A 22,336-nucleotide genomic window follows, 5' to 3' on the forward strand; every position below is an offset into this window, starting at 1 on the left:
CACACTACCAAATGAGGTAAGATCTGCTCCCTCCCTCCTGGCTTTTAGAAAAAAATTAAAATAATAGTTTGGGGACCAGGCCTTCGGGCAGTAGAAGTAAATGTATGCAGCATTTCAGAATGACAATGACTGGAATGGCGATTTGACGGATGAGACTGTTTTATTGTTTTAATTATTGTTTTATTGCTTGTGGATGCACTGTTTTTAACTTGATTTATGTCTAATTGTAGTGTATAATTGTAACTGCCTGTACTGGCATTGAATTTTGCCATTACTTATGTGTAAACCGCTTTGAGTCCCCCTCAGGGTGAGAAAAGCAGTATACAAATACTGTAAATAAATAAATAAATAAATAATAATAATAATATCCAAGGTCTTCACAAAGTTTCCAGAAGACAGACTTTTCACATGTTTATCATCTATTATTTACTGCACCCCCTCTATGAAATCTGCAAAAACATAAAAATATGCTGGAGACTTCTTTATTCATGGGTATGCATTCTTTGTCAAAGATGATATTAAGACTTTCCCTAGAAAACCTCACTGACACATAGGAACTGCACTGTCAACAGTGGTAGAATGCTCTGCTCTCTTTTCATCACTCCAGGCTCGTCTACACAATTTCCACTTCTTGAACATCCTTCCTTCCTCACCACAGGCTGGATAAGACTCAAGGGCTCATGGGAAGTTGTAATAATGGAAATGCTGTAGTCCTTCAAATGTGGGAATAGAGGGGAAAAGCTGGACTGAAATCCTGCTATGCTGAGTTAGCTAGGGAGTCTGTTTCAGGGGCATAAAGAGCAACAGCTGATGAAGAGTGCTGCATGGAGAAAACACAAATAGCCCACGAGAAGCCTGAGTTGCTTTCTCAAATTTTCAATTTCACTACTTTCACCTGCAATTTGAAAGAGTTACTGCTGCTCCCAGTAAGAATTCCTCTTCTATCCATGATTAATGCCCCCAGCTATGCATGGGGATACAGAGACATCTTCTGCCTCTGATAGTGCTTGGTCCACAACTCACTCTCCTGCCAAGTCTCCTAAATGAAGGAAAGGAGGTAAAGGCAAATCTGGCAATAAAGCAGACTGCATAAATTTAGGCTGTGACCCACATATGGTTCACAGTCTCCCCTGTTACTGCATTATATGCCATAGTGCTCTCCTTACAAGAGTACTAACATTCAAGTCACATTAAATTCTCCTATTTTCTAGAGAAGGCACAAACTCTTTCTTTATATGGTGATGATGCAATGTTGAAATGAGGTGAGGGAGCTTATTCATCTTGAGGAAACACACATTGAACTTTTCATGAGAAGTGAGCATGTGTCCTTCAGATATGATGTACTCTTTATTCCTCTTCAGCTATTTTCAGGCTGTTCTATTCATGTAACAGAGTGAGATATCAAAATGGACTGCTTTAGACTATGGGAAGTTACATTTTTAATACTTCCCTGTGTTAAAAACTTTGTGTAGCTTTTAACAATGTACAATGTAAAACCAGAACAGAAGGCTAGAGCCACTCAACGACGTTCTACTTTTTAATTTGTAGAGAATTGCGCTTTACTGTTACACATGAAGGAAAACCTCAAAAACGACAGTCACTTTCAGTTGAGTTTTATACTCCCCACTATTCTGCTATATCCACCTTTGACCGCAGAAAAATTGACTGGTTGCCCTGACACAACAAATAAATAACCACAGAAAAAGTATATATTACGGAACGCATCCTTGGTTGACTGCATCCTTTTTTTAAAAAAAAAACTTCATGTCTGTGGAAACTAGCTCTCAACACTCTTCAATATCTGTCAGGACTGTACAAAACCTTCTTTAAGTGGCTTTCAAATATAAACAGTTCAATTAATACCCTTTACCATATATAATCTGAAAGAAATACAATCAACTGGAGCAAATTAGATTATGCACAGCCAAACTAGTTCTAACCTTGAAGTAAAGGATGCAAGGGAAACACATGTTTCACTCCATCATCTACAAGCTTCGTAACACAAATGCGCTCAATGACAGACCACCACATTCAAACCGGTTCATGTTGTATGAAAATTTTGGCAGATTTCTTCTCAGGAAATTTCAAATTGGACAGTTAAGTTGATAGTGCTCAATCCCAGAGAAAATTCTAAAGAGCAAATTACACCTAGTATCATAGAATCAATGAGTAGGAAGAGACCGCATGGGCCATCATGGGTCATGAAGTGTTGTTTTGTGTTGTGATGTGTGCTGGGAAAAGCATTTAATTTCGTTGTACAATGTACAATGAAAATAAAGTTATTCTATTTTATCTAGTCCAACCCCCTGCCATGCAGGAAAAAGCACAATAAAAGTACCACCAATACATGGCTATCCAGCCTGTTTAAAAGCTTCCAAAGAAGGAGCTTCCATCACACTCCGAGGCAGAGAATTCCACTGCTGAACAGCTCTTACAGCCAGGAAGTTCTTCCTAATATTCAGGTGGAATCTCATTTCCTGTCATTTGAACCCATTTCTCTGAGTCCTATTCTCCAGGGCAGGCAAAACAAGCCTGTTCCTTCTTCCTGCTCCTTTATGAAGTATATGTAACATCCTTTCACATATTTACACATGACTATCATGTTTCAATACATTAATAAAATTTTAGAAAATTCAACTTGAAGAATGGAATACTACAACTCGCTATCCGATGATCACATAAAAGAAAATCAGAGAACACATAAAACCCCACAAGGATTTTGGTCACTTACTCATTTGAAAGACACAGTTATGATAAAACTCCAAAGAATCACCTTTATTGAACCTTTTGTCTTCTATGAAGAATGCACCCATGAGTATTAGACTGCAGCGATCACAGTATACCTTAGTGTTAAACTAAAAAACTTTCAGCTAATATATTGGCCATTAGTTATATTGAATCTTTAGCACACTAACATATACACACACATGGTTAGTATACTAAAAATTCAACATAACCAGTGACTACCATATTGGTCACTGGTGGTTGTACTGAATCTTTAGTATATTAACACACAGTTGTTGGATTGTGAGAAATCACAGGCATAAACCTAACAGAGGGCGATTACCAAAATGACATTGACACATACAACCATGAGATGTTCACAGATTACTTCTCCCCACAACACAGTGACAGGCAGGAAAATCACCACATTATGCAAAGCAGTTGTAATGGATTTGTAGCAGTGCTTTCTGAAAAAGGTACATCTGGAGTTATTACTGCACCTCAATAAATATAGATGTTAATGTATCTGATCTGAACCTAAGATAAGTAATTGTTCAAAAGATTGCTTCAGGATTTTCAACATCATTATTATTAACCCGAGATTCATCTGCTTCAAGAAAAATTTCTTCTGGTCACCCATTATGGCCAGCTGAATTCTACCTAATACAATCCTCTCCCTATCTGTCCATAGTTTTTTACTACCAAAAAAACTGGGGAGATGTTTAACAGATGATATGAAGATTCCAAAATCTAAAATGTATCTTAAGAAACACGAAGAGAGGCCGATCAAGGGCAAGGTGGATGGATGGCATCCTTGAAGTGACTGGCTTGACCTTGAAGGAGCTGGGGGTGGTGACGGTGTTAATTTGTCCAGTGGTTTTTGAGTTATGTTAATCCCACAAATGAACATTACATTTTTTATTTATATAGATTTTTTATGGGATATCAGCCCATCCACTCATTTTCTTGTTTTCTTAATGTTTTTCTTAATGGACATTATTTTACAACATTGACATTAGGAGGATGGTGAGGCAGAGCTGGAGAAAGGCAGATGTTCAGGTTGTGGCAATGTGACTGCAACAAACAATGCAATAAAACTTGACCTAAAAAAGAATGGAAGTGATTGTACTATAACTGTGATTGTACTCTAACTGACTGTACTGTAACTGTGTGCTTACATAAAACAGGCAAGGTAAATTACTGCTTCCAGGATCACATACTGAGCATGTGTTGAGAGCAAAACAGAAAAAATGAGAAATGTAAATTAGGCTGCCTATACCCTAGCGCAGAGCTTTCCAAACTGTGTGTCAGGGCACACTGGTGTGTCGCCTTTAGTCCCTAGGCATGTCGCATGAAAATACTCCCCTCCGATCCCACAGACAAAGGTTGGTGCTGTTCAAGTATGTTATAACTTTTATAATTTACACAATTTTTTGATTGAGTTGTAGTAAATGCCACTAAAATGGATACGTTTCTAATTAAAAAAAGAAAATCTGTTGACAATGATATTTGCGATAAACCACATGGAGCAGCTATAACGGAAACTACACAAGAATCAACTTTAGTATGTAAGTGTAAAGGGAAAAAAATCCAATTTATACAGTATTAATAGCTGATTTGCCAGTAAAACGGAATCACTGTGACACAAAAGGATGAATGTCTAAAAAGTGTGTAACCAACATGAAAAGTTTGGAAAGCTTTGCTCTTTTGGTTGTTATAGTATAGATCTGTAAATTTTGCCACCAAACTGAAAATCATAAAAAGTAGATATTGTTGAAAGAAAAAAATCAACCCAGGATGCATTTTCAAAACACTTTAAAGGTAATCTCTAGAAGATTTTTATTTGTTTGGTTGCTTATGCATGGCTTACCTGATCTGATTATTTCATTTCACACGTCCATGTTAGTTCTGAATTAGGTTTGCTGAAATGTGTTGACATGCTGTTCTTTTTTGTAGTATAGTAACCTATCCCTATTCTTTTCATGTTTTTTCTACCTCTGGTACCAATCTTTTATTAAAAAAGTAAAGCCCAGAAACATACCTACTTCATTAATTGAGCTCTACCAGTTGCAGTGCCTTGAAGACAAAGCGAGACTGAACTTTTATATTCTAACAGATTTTACTGACTTGCTATCAACAGTTCCACCCTATCACTTATTGAAATAGGCAATCTGCTAAGAACCTTCATGCTGTTTCAAGACAATAATTTCAGCCAGTTAACCACAAAAGTGCAAGCATATTTTTTCACAGACTGAGATCAACCTTTGAATTCAGCAAACATTCACAGAATGTGAGATATAGGTGGAAAACTGGTGACAACAGGGTGGGAATGAGAAAGGGGACAGAAAGATATCAAGACTATCAGATATCTGGCAAACCCAGAACAAATTATATTATTTCCTGATAACTTCACTGTACATAGTTACTTGGAACTGACCAACCAGCACCAAGGCTAGTTAACTATCTGTCTTTCAAAGCAGTTGTGAACATTATGACTGTTAAGCATTTTTGAGCTTCTAACAGAAACAAAGTATTAAAAAACTTTGTTGCAATGCAACAGCCACTGTATTTGGAAAATATCTAAATCATGTCCATTTAATGTCTGAATGGTTTTCTTCAGTCCTTGTTCACCTCTAAATAGATTGCTTGTTTCCATTGTATACGTGAAAGACACAGGAAAAGGAAGAGTTGGGGGCTCAGGTTAGGCTACTGATCAAATAAAAGATGTGAATGATGATCTCAACTCTCAAAAGACTCAGACACAGGTCCCAAGCTGTAGACCCTTATTTCTAAGCCGTGCAGTATCATTTCCTTGATGTGTAGCAGAACTGGTATAGGAACACTTTCAAGGAATGATGCAGAACATTCAATTTCAGACTGTTTTTCTGTCATTTAACAGTGTAAGTCACCCTCAAGTAATTCTAAAACACTCATTTTCACTACAATAATCAAGAAGATTTAGCATCTTCTGGCATTTTAAGGACATAATTTTTTTTGAAGTCGTAGCCTATTAAATTGGATGAAGTATACTCTAGCATCACTAGTTTAGCAAGTATACCAATGTAAGCTTACTTTCATTACAGTGATTTTCTGCATTAATATTTTTTGCAATTACTTTTTCATTGTTATAATTCTTCTCCAGAATTTCTTGACTAATGTAATGTATCATAAAGCAAATTATTAATATAATAAATTGCTGCAACACTGATCAAAACAGACAGTTTTAAAGCTGTAATTAGTTTTTCTGCAGGCAACTATCCCTAAGGAGCAAATCTGTATAAAGTGGATACACAAGGACTCTTCAGTAAGATTCTACAATATCTTATGACTACCTACGAATGTTTTAATACAAAAAAACTGTGATGGAAAACCATTTAGAAATGGAATCCCCAAACGGGTGTGGGGGGTTGGGCAAGCAGGTGAGGCAGGCAAGTAAGCATGGGCAAGCGAGCAGAGGGGCAATATGGCGAGTGATGATGCACATGCTAGTAGAGAAGGCAATGCGTGATCCTTCCGGCATGCTTGGCATAGGTTCGCCACCACTGGAATAGACTATAATTTTACTGGCAACCATGGGCATTGATAGATGCTGGATAATCTAGTTTCTGGTTGCTTGAGAGTTACTACTAAAAATAGACCTGATACTATACACTATAATATACCATGCCATAAACTTTGCATTGACTTGATAGTAATATTAAAATACAGTAATTAAAAGCAAATTTAGACACACAAAGTTAACTTAATGAAATACAGTTTTGACATTTCATTGTATCATAAAAAAACAGGGTTTTAAAAAAGAATTAAAGGGGTTTTTAAAAAACCGGTTGTTTGAGAGTTCCAGTTGCTTGCGTTCCAGCTAACTAAGTCTACTGTAATTTCATTTTTAATCATGAAAAATGCAGCCCAAAAATTGTCTGCTAATGATATTCCAGCCATGGATCCCTCAAAATGTTATGTTACCTGTTTTTCTGTAAGTTGCTCCCACATGGGATAGTTTAAATAAGGACAGGGGTCAATGTGTCTTTTCTATGGTAATGGAATGCCCAACCTTTGGTATACCGATTTCTGTGGAAAGAACCAACCCAATAAAACTCCATCACCAGCTTGACATCTAAATTAACTTTCTTCTCTGTATAATAGACCAGAAGTGAAATAATAGTAATCATCCACAGTTTGGCCAAAAAGATTATGGAAGTTGCAATCCAAAAAAGATCTTGAAGTATACATTTTGCACCTCCTCTGGCCCATGTGCCAGTAGATCTCGGGGTGGTAGATCAGAGAAAGAAAGAGGCATCCAAATTAGAACTGTAGCAAAGTAATGCCTGTGTTATTCTGAAACTAGCAGCAACAAGTATGCCTAAAATCAAATCAAAAATGTTTTCAATGGATATGAAAACCAGGGAGCAAATTATTAAAACCAGGGAGCAAATTAGGTAAACAAGTGGGATCTTCTTATCATAACATAGGCGACTCGATACTAAATTCATGCCTGTGTATCTACTTTAAAAACCTGCACGGAAGGAAATTCCACAGCCTCTACAGACAGCACTTTGTTTTGGAATGTTAGCTATCACAGGCATGAAAAAGTATGTAAGACTGCAAAACATATTGCTAATTAGAGATAATACAGAACCAGGACTGCAAAAGGATTATTTACATGGCATTTAAAAATGAACACTGATAAGTAATACCTATCATATTTATAAAAAAGAAAGAAAAATGAAACTAAAAGCTATTACCTTGTCCAACATCTCCCAGTACATCTGAAGCTCCATTGAACACACATTAAAATTTGTAATTACTCAAGTCATTTTAGATACTAAATAGAATGTGATCCCTCTCAGTGGAGGAAGGATGAGAAGGAAAGAGTAAGCTTTATGAAAACAGCTAATAATAAATGATCAATTATAATTCAGCTCAGTGAGAAAGTAAATCAAGGTTGGGGAACCATGCCCCCAAGATGTTGCATCCTAGCATTCTTCACCACTTGCTATGCTGGCTTCAGCTGCTGAGAGCTGCAGTCTAGCAACAAGTCTCCCATCCTTGAAGTAGTTTAACACACTGTCTCACATCTTACTTAACTACAGATTACTTCTGCTTGCCAAGTCAGTTAACACCCTCTATTCATAAGCACATTCAAGTTTAAAGAACTATAAATTTAGTGAACAAACATCACAGTCAGAGAAGTGCTGATAACATTTGGTAAGTAGCTAAGGAAGACATCTGACCTTCCACTGTAGAGGAGTGTGTACCCAGTTCTTTAATGAGTCTAATGCTATACCTGGACTGACCACACCTACCTTTGAGGAATGAACGAAAGGGAGCCACACCTAGAGTATGCCCCAAATGCCATTTTTACACAACAGAGAAGCCCAAAATAAGACATGCAGAAAGGCCCTAGTTGTGAAGAAAGCAAGCATTAACGTCAGATGGCTATGGAAAAAAATATCATCTGCCTGCTGTATGTACTCTATATTTCAACCACATACAACGAACAAGATACAGCTCTGCTTCTTGTCTCCTCAATATTCAGCTCCTCATTTGAAGTTCATGACAAATTAAGGATGACACTCCAAAGAAACCCAGACTATTCCAGGACACAGATTCTGCTCCTATCATGTCTGAACTCCAGTTCTCAGCTTCTTAGGGGTCATAAAATCATAGAGTTGGAAGAGACCACATGGACTATCTAATCCAACCCCTTACCATACAGGAAAAGCAAAATCAAAGCACCCCCCAATAGATGGCCATCCAGTTTCTGTTTAAAAGGAAGGAGTTTCCACCTTACTTCAAGGCAGAGAGTGTACATGGAAGCATAAGGAACCAAAAAATTAAGTTTCCTGTTGTCACCACCTACTTCTCTGACATAATGAGATACTCCATTGCTACCATTTCAAAACAAAACAGGTCTTCTACATACATACCTCTCTTGATTCACAACCCATAACAAACTTCCTACACTTTAAGAGTCTGCCATCCTCGCTGTCATTTATTCTTAATAAATCAACCACCACACAATGATACACACTCAATCACATATAAACTTTTAGTGACACTACTTCCCTTCCTTGAAATGTCACCTTTCAGTATCACTAGTTTTGAACTGGGTTTTACCAAAACCAGAAATGTCTAGATCCACCACTTCCATAAAACCTAATATATGAATACACTTAATCTCTAACATTCACCAAGGTTTTTTTTTTAAATACAACACCACTACTTTGCTACCGAGGGTGTGTGAAGAAAAGAAGGAAAACAGCAACAAAGAAAGTAGTTACATATAGAGAGGATATAAAGATATAATTGTGTTAGTCTGTAATATTTATGGAAGTGGACTCAGGGTCCATCTACACCAGTGGTTCTCAACCTGGGGTCCCCAGATGTTTTTGGCCTTCAATTCCCAGAAATCCTAACAGCTGTTAAACTGACTGGGATTTCTGGGAATTGTAGGCCAAAAACATCTGGGGACCCCAGGTTGAGAACCACTGATCTACATTGACCATTTAATGCAGTTCAAATATAGCTTCAAACTAAGGTGGCCAAAAAGAAAACCCTTAATGTGTATCAGTCCTTGGTGTTTGTGTAATGACCATCTGGACTTCAAATTGGTTCCAGGATTTCCTATGTAATTACCTGCACACCAAAACCACTTCCTTCAATACCAGTGTGAAACTGCAGGTCAGTGTAGATGGGGCCTCAAATCTGGGAGACAGAATACTGTATTGATTTGAATCCTGAACTATGGCCCCTTCTACACAGCTAAATAAAATCCCACATCTTCTGCTATGAACTGGGATAGATAGCAGTGTGGACTCAGATATCCCAGTTTAAGCAGGTATTGTGAGATCTTCTGCCTTGATATCCTGGGTTATATGAATGTGTGGAAGGGCACTGGGTAATATGACTGGAGAAAAGAACCTGAATCCCTGCTCAGTCATGGAAACCCACTGAGGGCTCTTCCACACAGCCATATAACCCAGAATATCATGACAGAGTAACCCATAATATATGCTTGTACTGGGTTATCTGAGTCCACACTGTCACATATCCCAGTTCAAAGCAGAAAATGTGGGATTTTATTCAGCTGTGTGGAAGGGACCTGAGTGACTCTCTCAGTCTTGGAGGAAGGCAACAGTAAACCTTTTCTGAATAAGTCTTGCCAAGAAAGCCTTTCAGTCGCCATACCTTGGAAACAACATGAAAACACAACAAGTCTATGAAAGCTTATGTTACCCAGGGCCCTTTGACCCAGCCATATGACCCAGAATATCAAGGCAGAATAACCCACAATATGTGCGTTGAACTGGATTATCTGAGTCCACACTGCCATATATTCCAGTTCAAAACAAACAATATGGGATTTTATTCAGCTGTGAGGAAGGGGCTCCAGTCTCAAAGGTGCTACATGAGCACTACTGAAATAGAAGTCCCTTCCACGTAGCCATATAACCCAGAATATCAAAGCAGATAATTGACAATATCTGTATTGTCAAAGGCTTTCATGGCTGGAATCACTGGGTTGTTGTAGGTTTTTTTGGGTTGTATGGACATGTTCTAGAGCAGTGGTTTTCAACCTGGGGTCCCCAGATGTTTTTGGCCTACAACTCCCAGAAATCCCAGCCGGTTTACCAGCTGCTAGGATTTCTGGGTGTTGAAGGCCAAAAACATTTGGGGACCCCAGGTTGAGAACCACTGTTCTAGAGGCATTCTCTCCTGACGTTTCGCCTGCATCTATGGCAAGCATCCTTGCCATAGATGCAGGTAGCGACCTCACTACCTCTGAGGATGCTTGCCATAGATGCAGGCGAAACGTCAGGCGAGAATGCCTCTAGAACGTGGCCATAAAGCCAGAAAAAACCTACAATAATCTACTGACAATATCTGCTTTGAACTGGATTACCTGAGTCCACAGTGCCATACAATCCAGTTCAATGTGGATGTTACACAGCTGTGTGGAAGGGGCCAGAGAGGGATCTAAAAGAGGATGAGAGAGACCCCTTTTACCCCTGAACCTAGAATCATGGGAGCTGTGGTTTAACCAGGTATTTGTCTTTCTCTGCCAAACAGTACTGGTGCTTCAACAAACTGCAACTCCCAGGACTTCACAGCATTGATCCAGGGCTTGTAAGACAACATTAATTCTACAAGTGCAGGCCTCTCCTTTAGTAGTCCATAGCATGTTGTATTTCTCAATATTAAATACTGTTTAATCAACTCTACCCTCACTTCAAGAAAACCTCATTGCATATTACCCTCCCTCTCTCTAAATTTCCATTACAGTCTCCTCATTTGCCTTCTAAAAATCCCAACTTCCGTCCTTTATGGTTCTCAACATACCAGGCTTGCTGAGGCCTCGCCGCCCTCCTTTATCACACACCCCCCCTTTCTCTTTCTCATCCATCAGCCTCCTCCCAATTCCTCCCCTCGGCCTCCAGAGGAGCCCAGTTCAAACGTCAAGGCTCTCCAGTCTCCTTTTCCCCTCACAAAACAAGGGCACACGAAGGGCCAGGCCTCCCAGTCCCTCCCACCCGCATCCCTTTACATTTCGGGCCCGTCGCCGTTTACTCACAGCTTCCTTCCGAAGGTCTCTCTGCTGAGGGCCCTCCAACCCGGAAACAGCCCGCCCGGCGGCCACAACAAAATGGCGGCAAGGGACACGCCCCTCCCAGCCAACGCGCGTGCGCGGGAGGGGGGAAGAGAGAGAGAGAGAGAGAGAGAGAGAGAGAGCCAACCGTCGGCCATGACGAGAAGGTCAAACAGAAGGAGGGAAAGTCTGTGGAAAGCGGCCATGTTGGAAAGGAATGAGTGACGTCACGTTTAGGACACTTTCAGAAGAAATGGAGGGAGAACCTCTCTCAAAACACAGGGCTTCTGCAGAGGCACAAATAACACTATGTAAAAAAATTCTGATCCTGGTCTGAAAGTGTGATTTCCTGTTTAATTGTGTTGTACTTACTTTGAAAGTGGTTGGCATACTCTAGAAACTTTGTTTTTGTGGCTGCCACAAACTATGTGGAATTAGTTGAGACTGGTGTCCAATTCTGTGCGTCACAATTGAAGAGAGATATGGACAAGCTGGAATGTGTCCAGAGGAGGGCGACTAAAATGATCAAGGGTCTGGAGAACAAGCCCTATGAGGAGCGGCTTAAAGAGCTGGGCATGTTTAGCCTGAAGAAGAGAAGGCTGAGAGGAGATATGATAGCCATGTATAAATATGTGAGATGAAGTCACAGGGAGGAGGGAGCAAGCTTGTTTTCTGCTGCCCTGGAAACTAGGACGCGGAACAATGGCTTCAAACTACAAGAAAGGAGATTCCATCTGAACATGAGGACTGTGAGAGCCATTCAGCAGTGGAACTCTCTGCCCCGGAGTGTGGTGGAGGCTCCTTCTTTGGAAGCTTTTAAACAGAGGCTAGACGGCCATCTGTCAGGGGTCCTTTGAATGCAGTATTCCTGCTTCTTGGCAGGGGGTTGGACTGGATGGCCCATGAGGTCTCTTCCAATTCTATGATTCTATGGATGAGGTATTCATTGAAAAACTAAAGCAAAATGTGCTGTTTAAAAAGCCTTTATTTTCCATGTATTTATGATAAAACCAATTTATTTATTGATCATCTCAGGAGCGAACCCAAGGATACAGTTGTATTAAAAAAAAAACCCCACTTGAAAACTTGGCATTAAATGTCCTTTGACCAGTAGCTGGCCACTTGGAGTGCCTTTGGTGTTACTATAAGAAGGTCCTCCATTGTGCATGTGGCTGGGTTCAGACTGCATTGTAGCAGGTGGTCTGTGGTTTGAAACATGTTGCCAATTAAAATTAAGTCCATCATTTTGTCCTCCCAATATTTCCGAGTGAGAAGCAAGGCCACGTGTCAACATCATGTTGAAAATGAGAATATATGCAAACATTATTCTGGAAATCACATTTATAACCCAGGAACAAAAATGGTGTGACGTAGTGTAATCCATATGGAATGCTCTCACATTATAGGAAAAGGCATACTACTTCAATCATAGCAGATTATCATAGATACCAAAGGCCCACAAAAATGCTACATTTGCCCTTCTAAAGCCACATTTCCAAGGACTGTACTTATTTTTCTCCTGAAATCCATCTTTCCATCATTATTACACTCTGTCAACCACCAACTGCATGAAGATAACACAGAGGGAAATTTTGCATGTGCATTGAGCTAATTTCTCTTTGCTACTCTGCTGCTGAATACACATGCCCAGTGTGGAATACACTTCACCATGTTGAAACAGTGGATGTGGCTCTTAATAAGATGCCACATTAGCACAGGATGTTTACGCCCTACACCACTGGAGAAATTGTACTCTTTGCCAATATTGCACCACCTGACATCCGTTGGGAAGTAGCAGCCTGCAATGACAGGATCAAGGTATTGACATCTCCTGCTCATCCTCTGTTTGGATATTAGCCAGCAAGCCAATGCCTTAAATTGAGAAATAGCTTCCTAAGATCTACAGACATACTCACAAGAGCACTTCAGCAAGTGGGACTCTGAAAGTGGAAGGTTAAAACCCGGAACCTCAATCAGTGGTTGATACCAGATGAGAAACTCCCTCCTGGGCACACAGAAGACTGGATGAGTTGGAAGGTGCTGAACAAATTGTGCTCTGGTACCATGAGATGCAGAAGTAATCTTAAGAAATGGGGCCACAAAGTGGAATTCATGACATGTGAGTGTGGAGAAGAGCAAACCCAGACCACTTACTACAATGCAGTCTGAGTCCTGCCACATGCACAATGGAGGACCTTCTTACAGTGACACCAGAGGCATTCGACCAGCTTCTGGTCAAAGGAAATTTATAATAATAATAATAATAATAATAATAATCTTTATTTGTTACCCCGCCACCATCTCCCCAATGGGGACTCGGAGCGGCTTACATGAGGCCAAGCCCAAACGACAATTACATTAAAGAAAACCAAAACACAAACCGAAAACGCGAACAATAAACAACAACATCATAGTTAAATAAAACACATGAATACATAACAATATGAAAAATAAAAAAATATGCACAGGCGCTATAATAATGGGCGGGCAACATGTAGTAATCAGGAAGACACACAGATTAAAACGAATTAAAAAGTCGGGTGAAATAAAAGAGGGAAGCAGGTAATTTACGGAGGAGGGCTCATTCCAGCGGGAGTTGTGGAAGCAAGCTTTCCCATGAGGGGGGACGTATACTCCAATGACACAACCCTGAGTCAGAGCAATAATGTGGGATTATATACCTATTCATCAAAGGCGCAGCGGAAGAGCCAGGTTTTAAGGTTCTTTTTGAAGACCTCAAGGGAAGGGGCTTTCCTAATTTCTCCAGGCAGTGAGTTCCAGAGTCAGGGAGCCACAGCAGAAAAGGCTCTCTCCCTTGTACTCACTAGACGAGCTTGAGAGACTGACAAGGGCGAGAGAAGGGCCTCCCCGGAGGATTGGAGGGCCTGAGATAGTTCATGACGGGAGATACGGTCACAAAGGTAGGCGGGTCCCAAACCGTTTAGGGCTTTGTAGGTGATAACCTGCACCTTGAATTGAGACCGGAAAATAAACGGCAGCCAGTGGAGCTCCTTAAACAGGGGGGTTGACCGCTCTCTGTAGGTTGCCCCAGTTATTAATCTGGCTGCCGAATGTTGGACAAGTTGTAGTTTCTGGGTCGTCTTCAAGGGTAGCCCCACGTAGAGAGCATTACAGTAGTCCAGTCTAGAGGTAACTAAGGCATGGACCACCATGGTCAAGTCAGACTTCACGAGGTAAGGTCGCAGTTGGCGCACAAGTTTTAGTTGTGCGAAGGCCCTCCCGGCCACCACCGACACCTGCACATTGTGTGTCAGCGCTGAGTCCAGAAGGACCCCCAAACTGCGGACCTGTGATTTCAGAATAATGCCAAGGTTTTAACTTTGTGGGGTTTTTTTATACATTATAACTGTATTCTCAATTTGCTTTGATGCGATAAATAAATAAATATCGCTACACATCTATCTATTAAGAAATTCTGCATATGCATTGAAGGATGTGTAGTAGCAGGCAGTGTGGCAGGGGAGAGCGCCATGATTAAAGTTCCAGAAACTATAATGGCTCCCCAAACATAACTGGATATTAACCCATGTAAGTTGGTGGTGGGTTTCATAAGCTTCATGTCTCCTGCCACTGGATTCTTTATTGCAGCTATAGTTTCTAATAAAACATTAATATCCATAAATTGCCACTAACTGGGGCATCTTTAGCAATTCCTTATTAGTGTTTCATCAGCATGAGGTTGGTGGCCATTCCTTGAGTTCATCTCCCACTCTCATGTGATGCGCATTTCAGAAATGCTGCAGTGCCAAGGAGAACAAGTCTGGTTTTCAAATGTTGAGATCAGATTTGCAAAATAACAAGTTCCACTATTAAAACAACTTCAGAATAATCTTCGCATATACTATCATTTTCGGCAGGATGTTGACTTGTGGCTTTTAGTATGAGACTGGTGTGCATTTTCTTGCTCCTCACTTTGAAATATTAGGACAAAATGATGGACTCAATTTAAAAGCAAAACATGTTTCAATTACACATGATTATGTTTCAATAATCAAGTTATACTAATATATTGTCGAAGGCTTTCATGGCCGGAATCCATGGGTTGTTGTAGGTTTTTCCGGGCTATATTGCCTCCAGAACATGGCCATATAGCCCGGAAAAACCTACAACAACCCAAGTTATACTAATCATTTTGAGCCAGAAACAAATCTGAAGAATAATCCTGCAGATATCTCCTTAGGCTTTATGTTGCGAGGTCATCATTTTGCACATGACTGAGGCTGGATCTACACTGCCATATAAAATCCAGATTATCTGCTTTGAACTGGATTATATGGCAGTGTAGACTCATATAATCCAGTTCAAAGCAGATAATGTGGATTATCTGCTTTGATAATCTGAATTATGTGGCAGTGTAGATCCAGCCTAAAACTAATGGCTGTTTGTGTGCTGGAAGAGGCATCTAGGGGTAATCATTTGAAACTCTATGCACCACTCTTTCAGCTGCTAAAAGTTTAGTTCATGGGTGGTTTGTGGTTGCAGAGGTATAGCCATCTCAAATCGGGTCCATTTTTTAAAAACACCCAGTATACCAATTTTAAATACCCAGTATAACGGTGCTCCATGCAGTCATGCTGGCCATATGAGTTTGGAGGTGTCTATGGACAACGCTGGCTTAGAAATGGAGATGAATACCACACCCCAGAGTCGGACACGGCTGGACTTCATGTCAGGGGAAAACCTTCATAAATTTCAGTTAATACCGGAGGGGAATTTTGGGGAATAATAATCTGTACTAACCCAGTAATGACTATGAAGACTCAGTGCATGCCATGCTTGTTGTTGAAGAGCGAAGGAGGCAAAACTAGAATTTAGTAACAATGGAATTGCATCTTCTGAAACAAGATTTGTTAGCTATGTAAAGCAGAAAAGAGCATGCCACACTGCAATGTATTGCTGCAAGTGTGTAAGTACATGTAAATCCAGATTTAATCATTCTTACATTATATTAACTAAATGGAATTCTAATTATATATTGACTATTTTCCTAACACAATCATTTATGTATCTAATCCTGCATGCTCACATGTGCAGATTTGTCATTTATGCATATCTCATCTATTATGTCCAGCTTTCTGTTAGTGATATAGATAGGTACACGTTGCCTTCAAATTGTTTTGCTTTGTTTTTTGGAAAATTGACATTTTTTATTTAACCGATCACTGGACATGCAATAGTGTATTGATGGATAGTGTCTGATTATACATTGCAATTCAACATTGCACGTTACAGCTGATTTTCAACCATTTGCATTGGCTCATGAGCTACATATATGGCATTACGTTGGTACAGATCGAGAATCCCTTATCTGAAATGCTTGGGACCAAAAGTGTTTTCAGATTTTGGAACACTTATATTTGCATATAAATAAATAATGAAATACCTTGTAGATGGGACCCAAGTCCAAACAAGACATGTGTGTATGTTTACTAAAGCTGGAAGAAGAGATTCTTCTATTGTGGGATCTTGCAAAGTGTGATAGCCATGAGGAAAGCCCTTCTGTTTTTCGTCTCCTGAGAATTTTTTTTGCATAACAAGATTTATGAGAGAAGAAAGGAGCTATACAATCAAAAGCCAATTATCATTTTTATTTTTCACAATATTTTAGTTTCACCATTTGGATTCCCACCCAAGTGCTTCTTTAGCAAAACAATGACAATAATAATTAATAATAACAACAGCCAGACCAAAAATAAACTCGGCTTCCCTGGAACAACACAACACAGCTTACATTCCACCTCGCAGAAGCTTATTGGGCTATATGTGTAGGCAAGCAGTCCCTCATTCCGACAGTAGAAAATTTGCTGTACAATGCTCCAATATGATACAAGGCTCTTTCCTTAAAAAATAAATGTACAATTCAAGAAGTTCTTGTTAAAAATATATAAATATACATATTCATATACACATCCTCGCGTTAGGACCTGAAACACTCTCTCTCCAGGAGAGAGAAAAAAGAAATATAGACAAAAGCGAGAGACCCTGAAACAAAAAGTCCCTGAACAGAAGCCCATAAAGGCAAACCCACCCCTGCACACACCCACACACACAATTCTTTATTTTAAAAAAAGAGAGAAAGGAAGTCAGCAAACACAAAATACGTTTTTTAAATGCCAGAGAATTGTTTCCAGTATCTTTTTCTTTGATATTAAAATTTTGATCACATATTAAAGCTGTTAGAAACATGACTGGGAAAACATTTCTATAAAGAAAAGTGCTTTCCCTCTAACCTGAACATCCTGTGTGGAAGTGGGCTATGGTTAGTCAGTAGTATGGGAAATGCACTCTGGACATGCTCAGAGGCACTCAGTATTATTTCACATTTTCAGGATTGAGCCATGGCACTGAAAACAGATTCCCGCTGCTAGGCCTGAGCCCTGAAGCATGATGCAGGAATTCTTATGTCTCATTACATTGGCATCCATAATCCCTTTAAAGTGCTCCTGGATGTGGGACAACAGGTTCCACAATCTCTAGCTGCAGGATTACAGATGTTGTAGTCTAATGCATCTGGAGAGCACCTGGTTGGGAAAGGTGGCCATAATACTTGTTAGAGCTCCCTGGGTATAATTAAAAATACATTTTCTATTTGTGATCTGACCGAAGGACAAGTAAGAAAATGTGTGGCAGTCTGTCCTGCAGAAAGTTGGCTAAAACCTATTGGAGATGGCAGTGGAGGGTTCACAAATCCTATTATTCCTTTTCCATGTAATTAATCATATCTCTGATTCTGATCTCACTACTATCAGCATGAATTAAATTCAGTGCTTTTGAAAGTATGTTCTCAAGATCAATTGCAGCAGGGGTCAAGAACCTCTTAATACTTTTGCAATCACGTGTTTCTTTATACAATTGGAGGGGAGGCTGAAGAGCAGCGAAAGAGCATCCACTTCCAACATAAAGATTCAGTCCAAGCCTATATTGATCCTGCCCTATTGTATATTAGCCTTTCCTTCCACTGTTGCTTCAGCTCCCAAAAATTATCTCTTAAGCAGCATTCCAGCCATAAAAAGGGATTCGTTGGTACAAGGGCTAAAAGGAGCAGTTGCCAACCTCTGTTTTAAAGGCACTCTGGAGGGTAAGGACCACAACTGTTTTATCATTGTATAACCATTAGCACTGTATTGAGGGCAAGGTAGTCAGCCTTCAATATTCATGGGGGTTAGGGGCACAGGACCTTCACAAAAGTGAAAATCACATTTTTTAAAATGGCTAGTTTTTTAAAAACGGAGAAAACACATCTTTAGAGATCTTAAGGCCTTCCAGAATGATTCTATGGTCAACCTCTGGCAGAAATTGACCATACATATTGTCACACTGGTGGATCTAGGAATTCTAAGAAAGAACATTTTAATCAAAACTACTAATGTCAAACTCGCAAATGTGGAGGGCCAATTGTATATTCAAACATATCCGTTGAATGCTCGAATGATACTATGGAGAAAGAAAACTTCACATCTCTAGCCTAGTCTTAATATATAGCCAACTTCCTGCTCTCTCTTTCCATAGCTCTTCAATGCTGCTAGAGCAGAACCTCCAGGACTCGGGAGTGACATTAATCCAGAGATTGGTCCAACAGAAGGGAGTATTAGCTTCTTTTCCCTGCTGCCCCTTCTAAGGCATTTACAAAAATGAATGTATCCAACATCTATTGCTATACAAGACGCCCAGACAGGAGCCAGAACCAGAGATAACATTAATCTATATACAGTTTGTACCATTTCGACTGTCACGAGTTCCCATAACAAACCCAGTTGCTTGGGAATTGTTGCTTGGCAAATGTTGAGTATTCTTTATCCCGTATTATGGCAGAGTAGTTCTTTGGGGGACAAAATAATTTCGAGGTTACTTCAAGTCGGCAGAAATGCCCCCATCAGAAACTTCAACAGATATATGATTTCAATATCCATTTCAAACTTAAAGTTGTCGGTTGTAAAAATCTCCCCGAACGAATGCTGTCCTATTGGTTTACGCAAGCCCGAAGGATACGAACACAAAAAGCAAACACATTTTCCTATCTCAGTTACCTGAATGAGAATTATTATTCACAGTCTGGGACTGTACCCTGAGAAGACACCTTTAAGAGTCTCCTGGTAATATTCCATATTTTTTAAAAAGTTTCCGCATCCAGCCCAAGATGGAAATATCAATCATATTAACGTCGTAAAAAGAAGAGCTGGAACCGAAAGGCAGAAAATTAACTCTTCTTGACATTTCTGCACATGGCGTCCCTTGTGGTTGGACTGTATTCAAGTCATTGGAAGCTTATTTTTCTGACTCAAACATTTATGATTTCCAAAGATCTTAAATGTGCACGTAGCTTCACACAGAGAGATCTGTGTCATCTCACTGCCTGTCAAGCCTTAATTGTGGCCTCTGCTGCTGCTGCTTATTGGTGGGAAAAGGAAGGGCTGATTGATGTTATAGAGAAGTAGCTGATGTAGACTGAAAATCCTTCTTCAAATGGAGCACACTGCTTTTCTTTCTCTTGAGGAGCTCAGAGCAGTTGGATCTTCATGGCCTGAATTGCCTCCCTCTCCCCATTGATAAGAAGGAGCAACAGCAGCCTTTCTCAAAGCTTGACATTTGCCAAGGATGGGAAGCTTTAGGACTATGCCTTGTCCAAAAAAAGGACTTGCATGCATGTAAATTCTTAACAACCCCCAACCATGTTCTCTTATGCTATCAGAGAGGAGGAATATTGTCTGACCAGAGCTCTACCTCCCGCACAAGCTGCCCTACAAGCAACTCAAAAAAATCCAGTTTTGGTTTGATCATCTCCACAAATATTGCTCCACAACTCGTAGCTATATTCCTCCCAGTCTTAGCGACTCTGTAAAAGGCAAGTCACGAGCAGTTCTACCATGAAGCAAGGCAAAGAGGCCGCCTCAGGTTTGAATGCCACAAAATGTGGTAAAATAAGTAGTGGGCTGCAATGTACTGGGAAGTTCTTCCGCAAAAGCCCACCCAAACGTATTGCAGTGCAGCTTCCATTCGTTTCCAGCATGGTTGCACAACAGATAGGGCCAGTTCTCTCATTAAGCAAAGGCTACAGATGTAGGGCACAGTTAAAGTGGCAGCAACAGAACTGGGGAAGGTGCTATTTGGATTTTTCATCTATGGTATCAAAATGCCTTGATGCCAGGCTTGGCAACAAAACTTCCCAGCAAATTTATGTCTCACCGTGTTAAATATAGGAAGGCAAAGTGCCATTCAATTTTGTGCCACGGACACCAAAGTGTTTTGGCCTATCCCTGACCACGGTTGAGCATCCCTGCCGTATGGTGACTCCATGATGTTCTTTCCAACCTGGGCCAACCCTAGGAAGAACCCCTGTACATCCAAAAAGTGCTTGAGTATCGCACGGAGTAAACATTCTTTGCTGGCAACGCCCACCTACGGGCTGTGGCCTCATTGGCTGTTTGACTCCAGCTTGTGTGAGAGCTCAAAGAGCAGGTTTTGATTGTCAATAACTTGAAACTGCCGGACGTAAGCTTTAGTCTGCAACTGCTGGGGAGATGATTCCATTTCCAAGCCTACAGGGAGAAAGAGAAGAATGTACATCAGAAAGAGACATAAAATGTGCTGCCGCTGCACACATGCACCACATTTGCTTCTTGGAGAGCAGACAAAACAATTCTAAAGTTTATTTTTTTAATTGATTTTTTTAAAGTACATATAGATCAATTGCTGCTCCCACCATCTCTCAACATGGGTTATGTTGACATGGACTTATGGAAATTAGAACTCAAGAAATTTAGAAGATCACTTCCCCAATGTTAATTTAAAGATATGAGCAAAGAGATGTTGCAGAGCTAAACGATTTCATACTGACTGTAGACAAGGAAATGTTTGAATTTATTATCTACTAGCTTGGGGACCCGGCGCTGCCCAGGTTATTTGAGAAAGCATTGTTTGTTTTGTGAAGTTTGGTAATATCAGTTTGGTAATGTGTAATGCTATTTATTAGAAAAACAAACAGTCTTTCTTTTTTGTTTTTTAATTAATGCTCCCATTAAATGCATAAGGCTGTGGGTGAACTACAATTTCCAGAATTGTGGGCCAGTCATTCCCAAACCCTGCCATTACTTAAAGTTAGCCATGTTGGATCTGCGTGCCAAGTTTGATCCAGATCCGACAGCAGCTGAGTTCAGTGATATCTAGGTAAGGGTGAACTACAACTCCCAGATTCCCAGGGCAATCACCCCCAAGCTCAGCCAGAATGCACATTGGCCATGTTGGTTCTGTGTGCCAAGTTTGGTCCCGATCCATCATTGGCTGAGTTCACTGTTCTCTAGATAAGGGTGAACTACAACTCTCAGGGTAATCATCCCTAAACTCTGCAAGTATGGACAATTGCTCATGGTGGGTTTGTGTGCCAAGTGAGTTCCAGGTCCATCATTGGTGCAGTTCAGAGTGCTCTTAGATTGCAGGTGAACTATGCATCCCAGTCCCTACAACTCCTATAAATCATTGTGAATTCTCTCCAAACCTCTCCAGTATGTTCAGTTGCTGATCAATTCCTCTGCTGTGTGCCAAAAGAAAGGGTTGGAATGAGATAAGGGAGAAGCAGTGGGTGGGGTCATGCAAATGCAGAGAGAAAGGAACACTGGGATGTGCTTGCTATAACCTGCAATGTCCTTCAAGAGAGTGACTTGCTGTCTTCTCAGCACTGGAAACAATAGCCTATTTGTGGAGGCTGGAGGCTGTCAGTGTGAACAGACACCTGTGCCACATACAGATTTTCACTTTTATTATGTGTATAGATAGATTTAAAATAGCTCTCCACTTAGTCCCCATTTACATTGCCATAACACAGATTGAACTGCATCATGTGATCAATGTAGATTCATTTAATGAAGGCCCCTTCTATTCTGCCATATTTATCAAAGCAGATAATCCACATTATCTGTGTTGAACTGGATTATATGAGTCTACACTGCCATATAATTCAGTTCAAAGCAGATAATCTGGATTTTATATGGCAGTGTAGAAGGAGCTGCA

General features: G+C 40.2%; 2 protein-coding genes across 3 annotated transcripts in view; both read right to left on the reverse strand.

The window, feature by feature from the left end:
- Positions 1-11,384, reverse strand: part of WIPF2 (WAS/WASL interacting protein family member 2) — a 32,622-nt gene extending 21,238 nt beyond the window's left edge. For both annotated transcript variants that reach the window (XM_060781039.2, XM_060781040.2), the window contains exon 1: positions 11,297-11,384. The gene's annotated coding sequence lies outside the window, so the exon portion shown is untranslated. The remainder of the gene's footprint in view (positions 1-11,296) is intronic.
- Positions 11,385-16,905: 5,521 nt separating this feature from the next.
- The window catches only part of RAPGEFL1 (Rap guanine nucleotide exchange factor like 1), a 102,179-nt gene continuing 96,748 nt past the window's right edge, over positions 16,906-22,336 (reverse strand). The window contains exon 15 of the mRNA XM_060781042.2: positions 16,906-20,868. Coding sequence (XP_060637025.2) covers positions 20,744-20,868 — 125 coding nt within the window. The 3' untranslated portion in view covers positions 16,906-20,743. The remainder of the gene's footprint in view (positions 20,869-22,336) is intronic.

This window comes from Anolis sagrei, chromosome 6 (assembly GCF_037176765.1).
Source record: "Anolis sagrei isolate rAnoSag1 chromosome 6, rAnoSag1.mat, whole genome shotgun sequence".
Taxonomy (NCBI): domain Eukaryota; kingdom Metazoa; phylum Chordata; class Lepidosauria; order Squamata; family Dactyloidae; genus Anolis; species Anolis sagrei.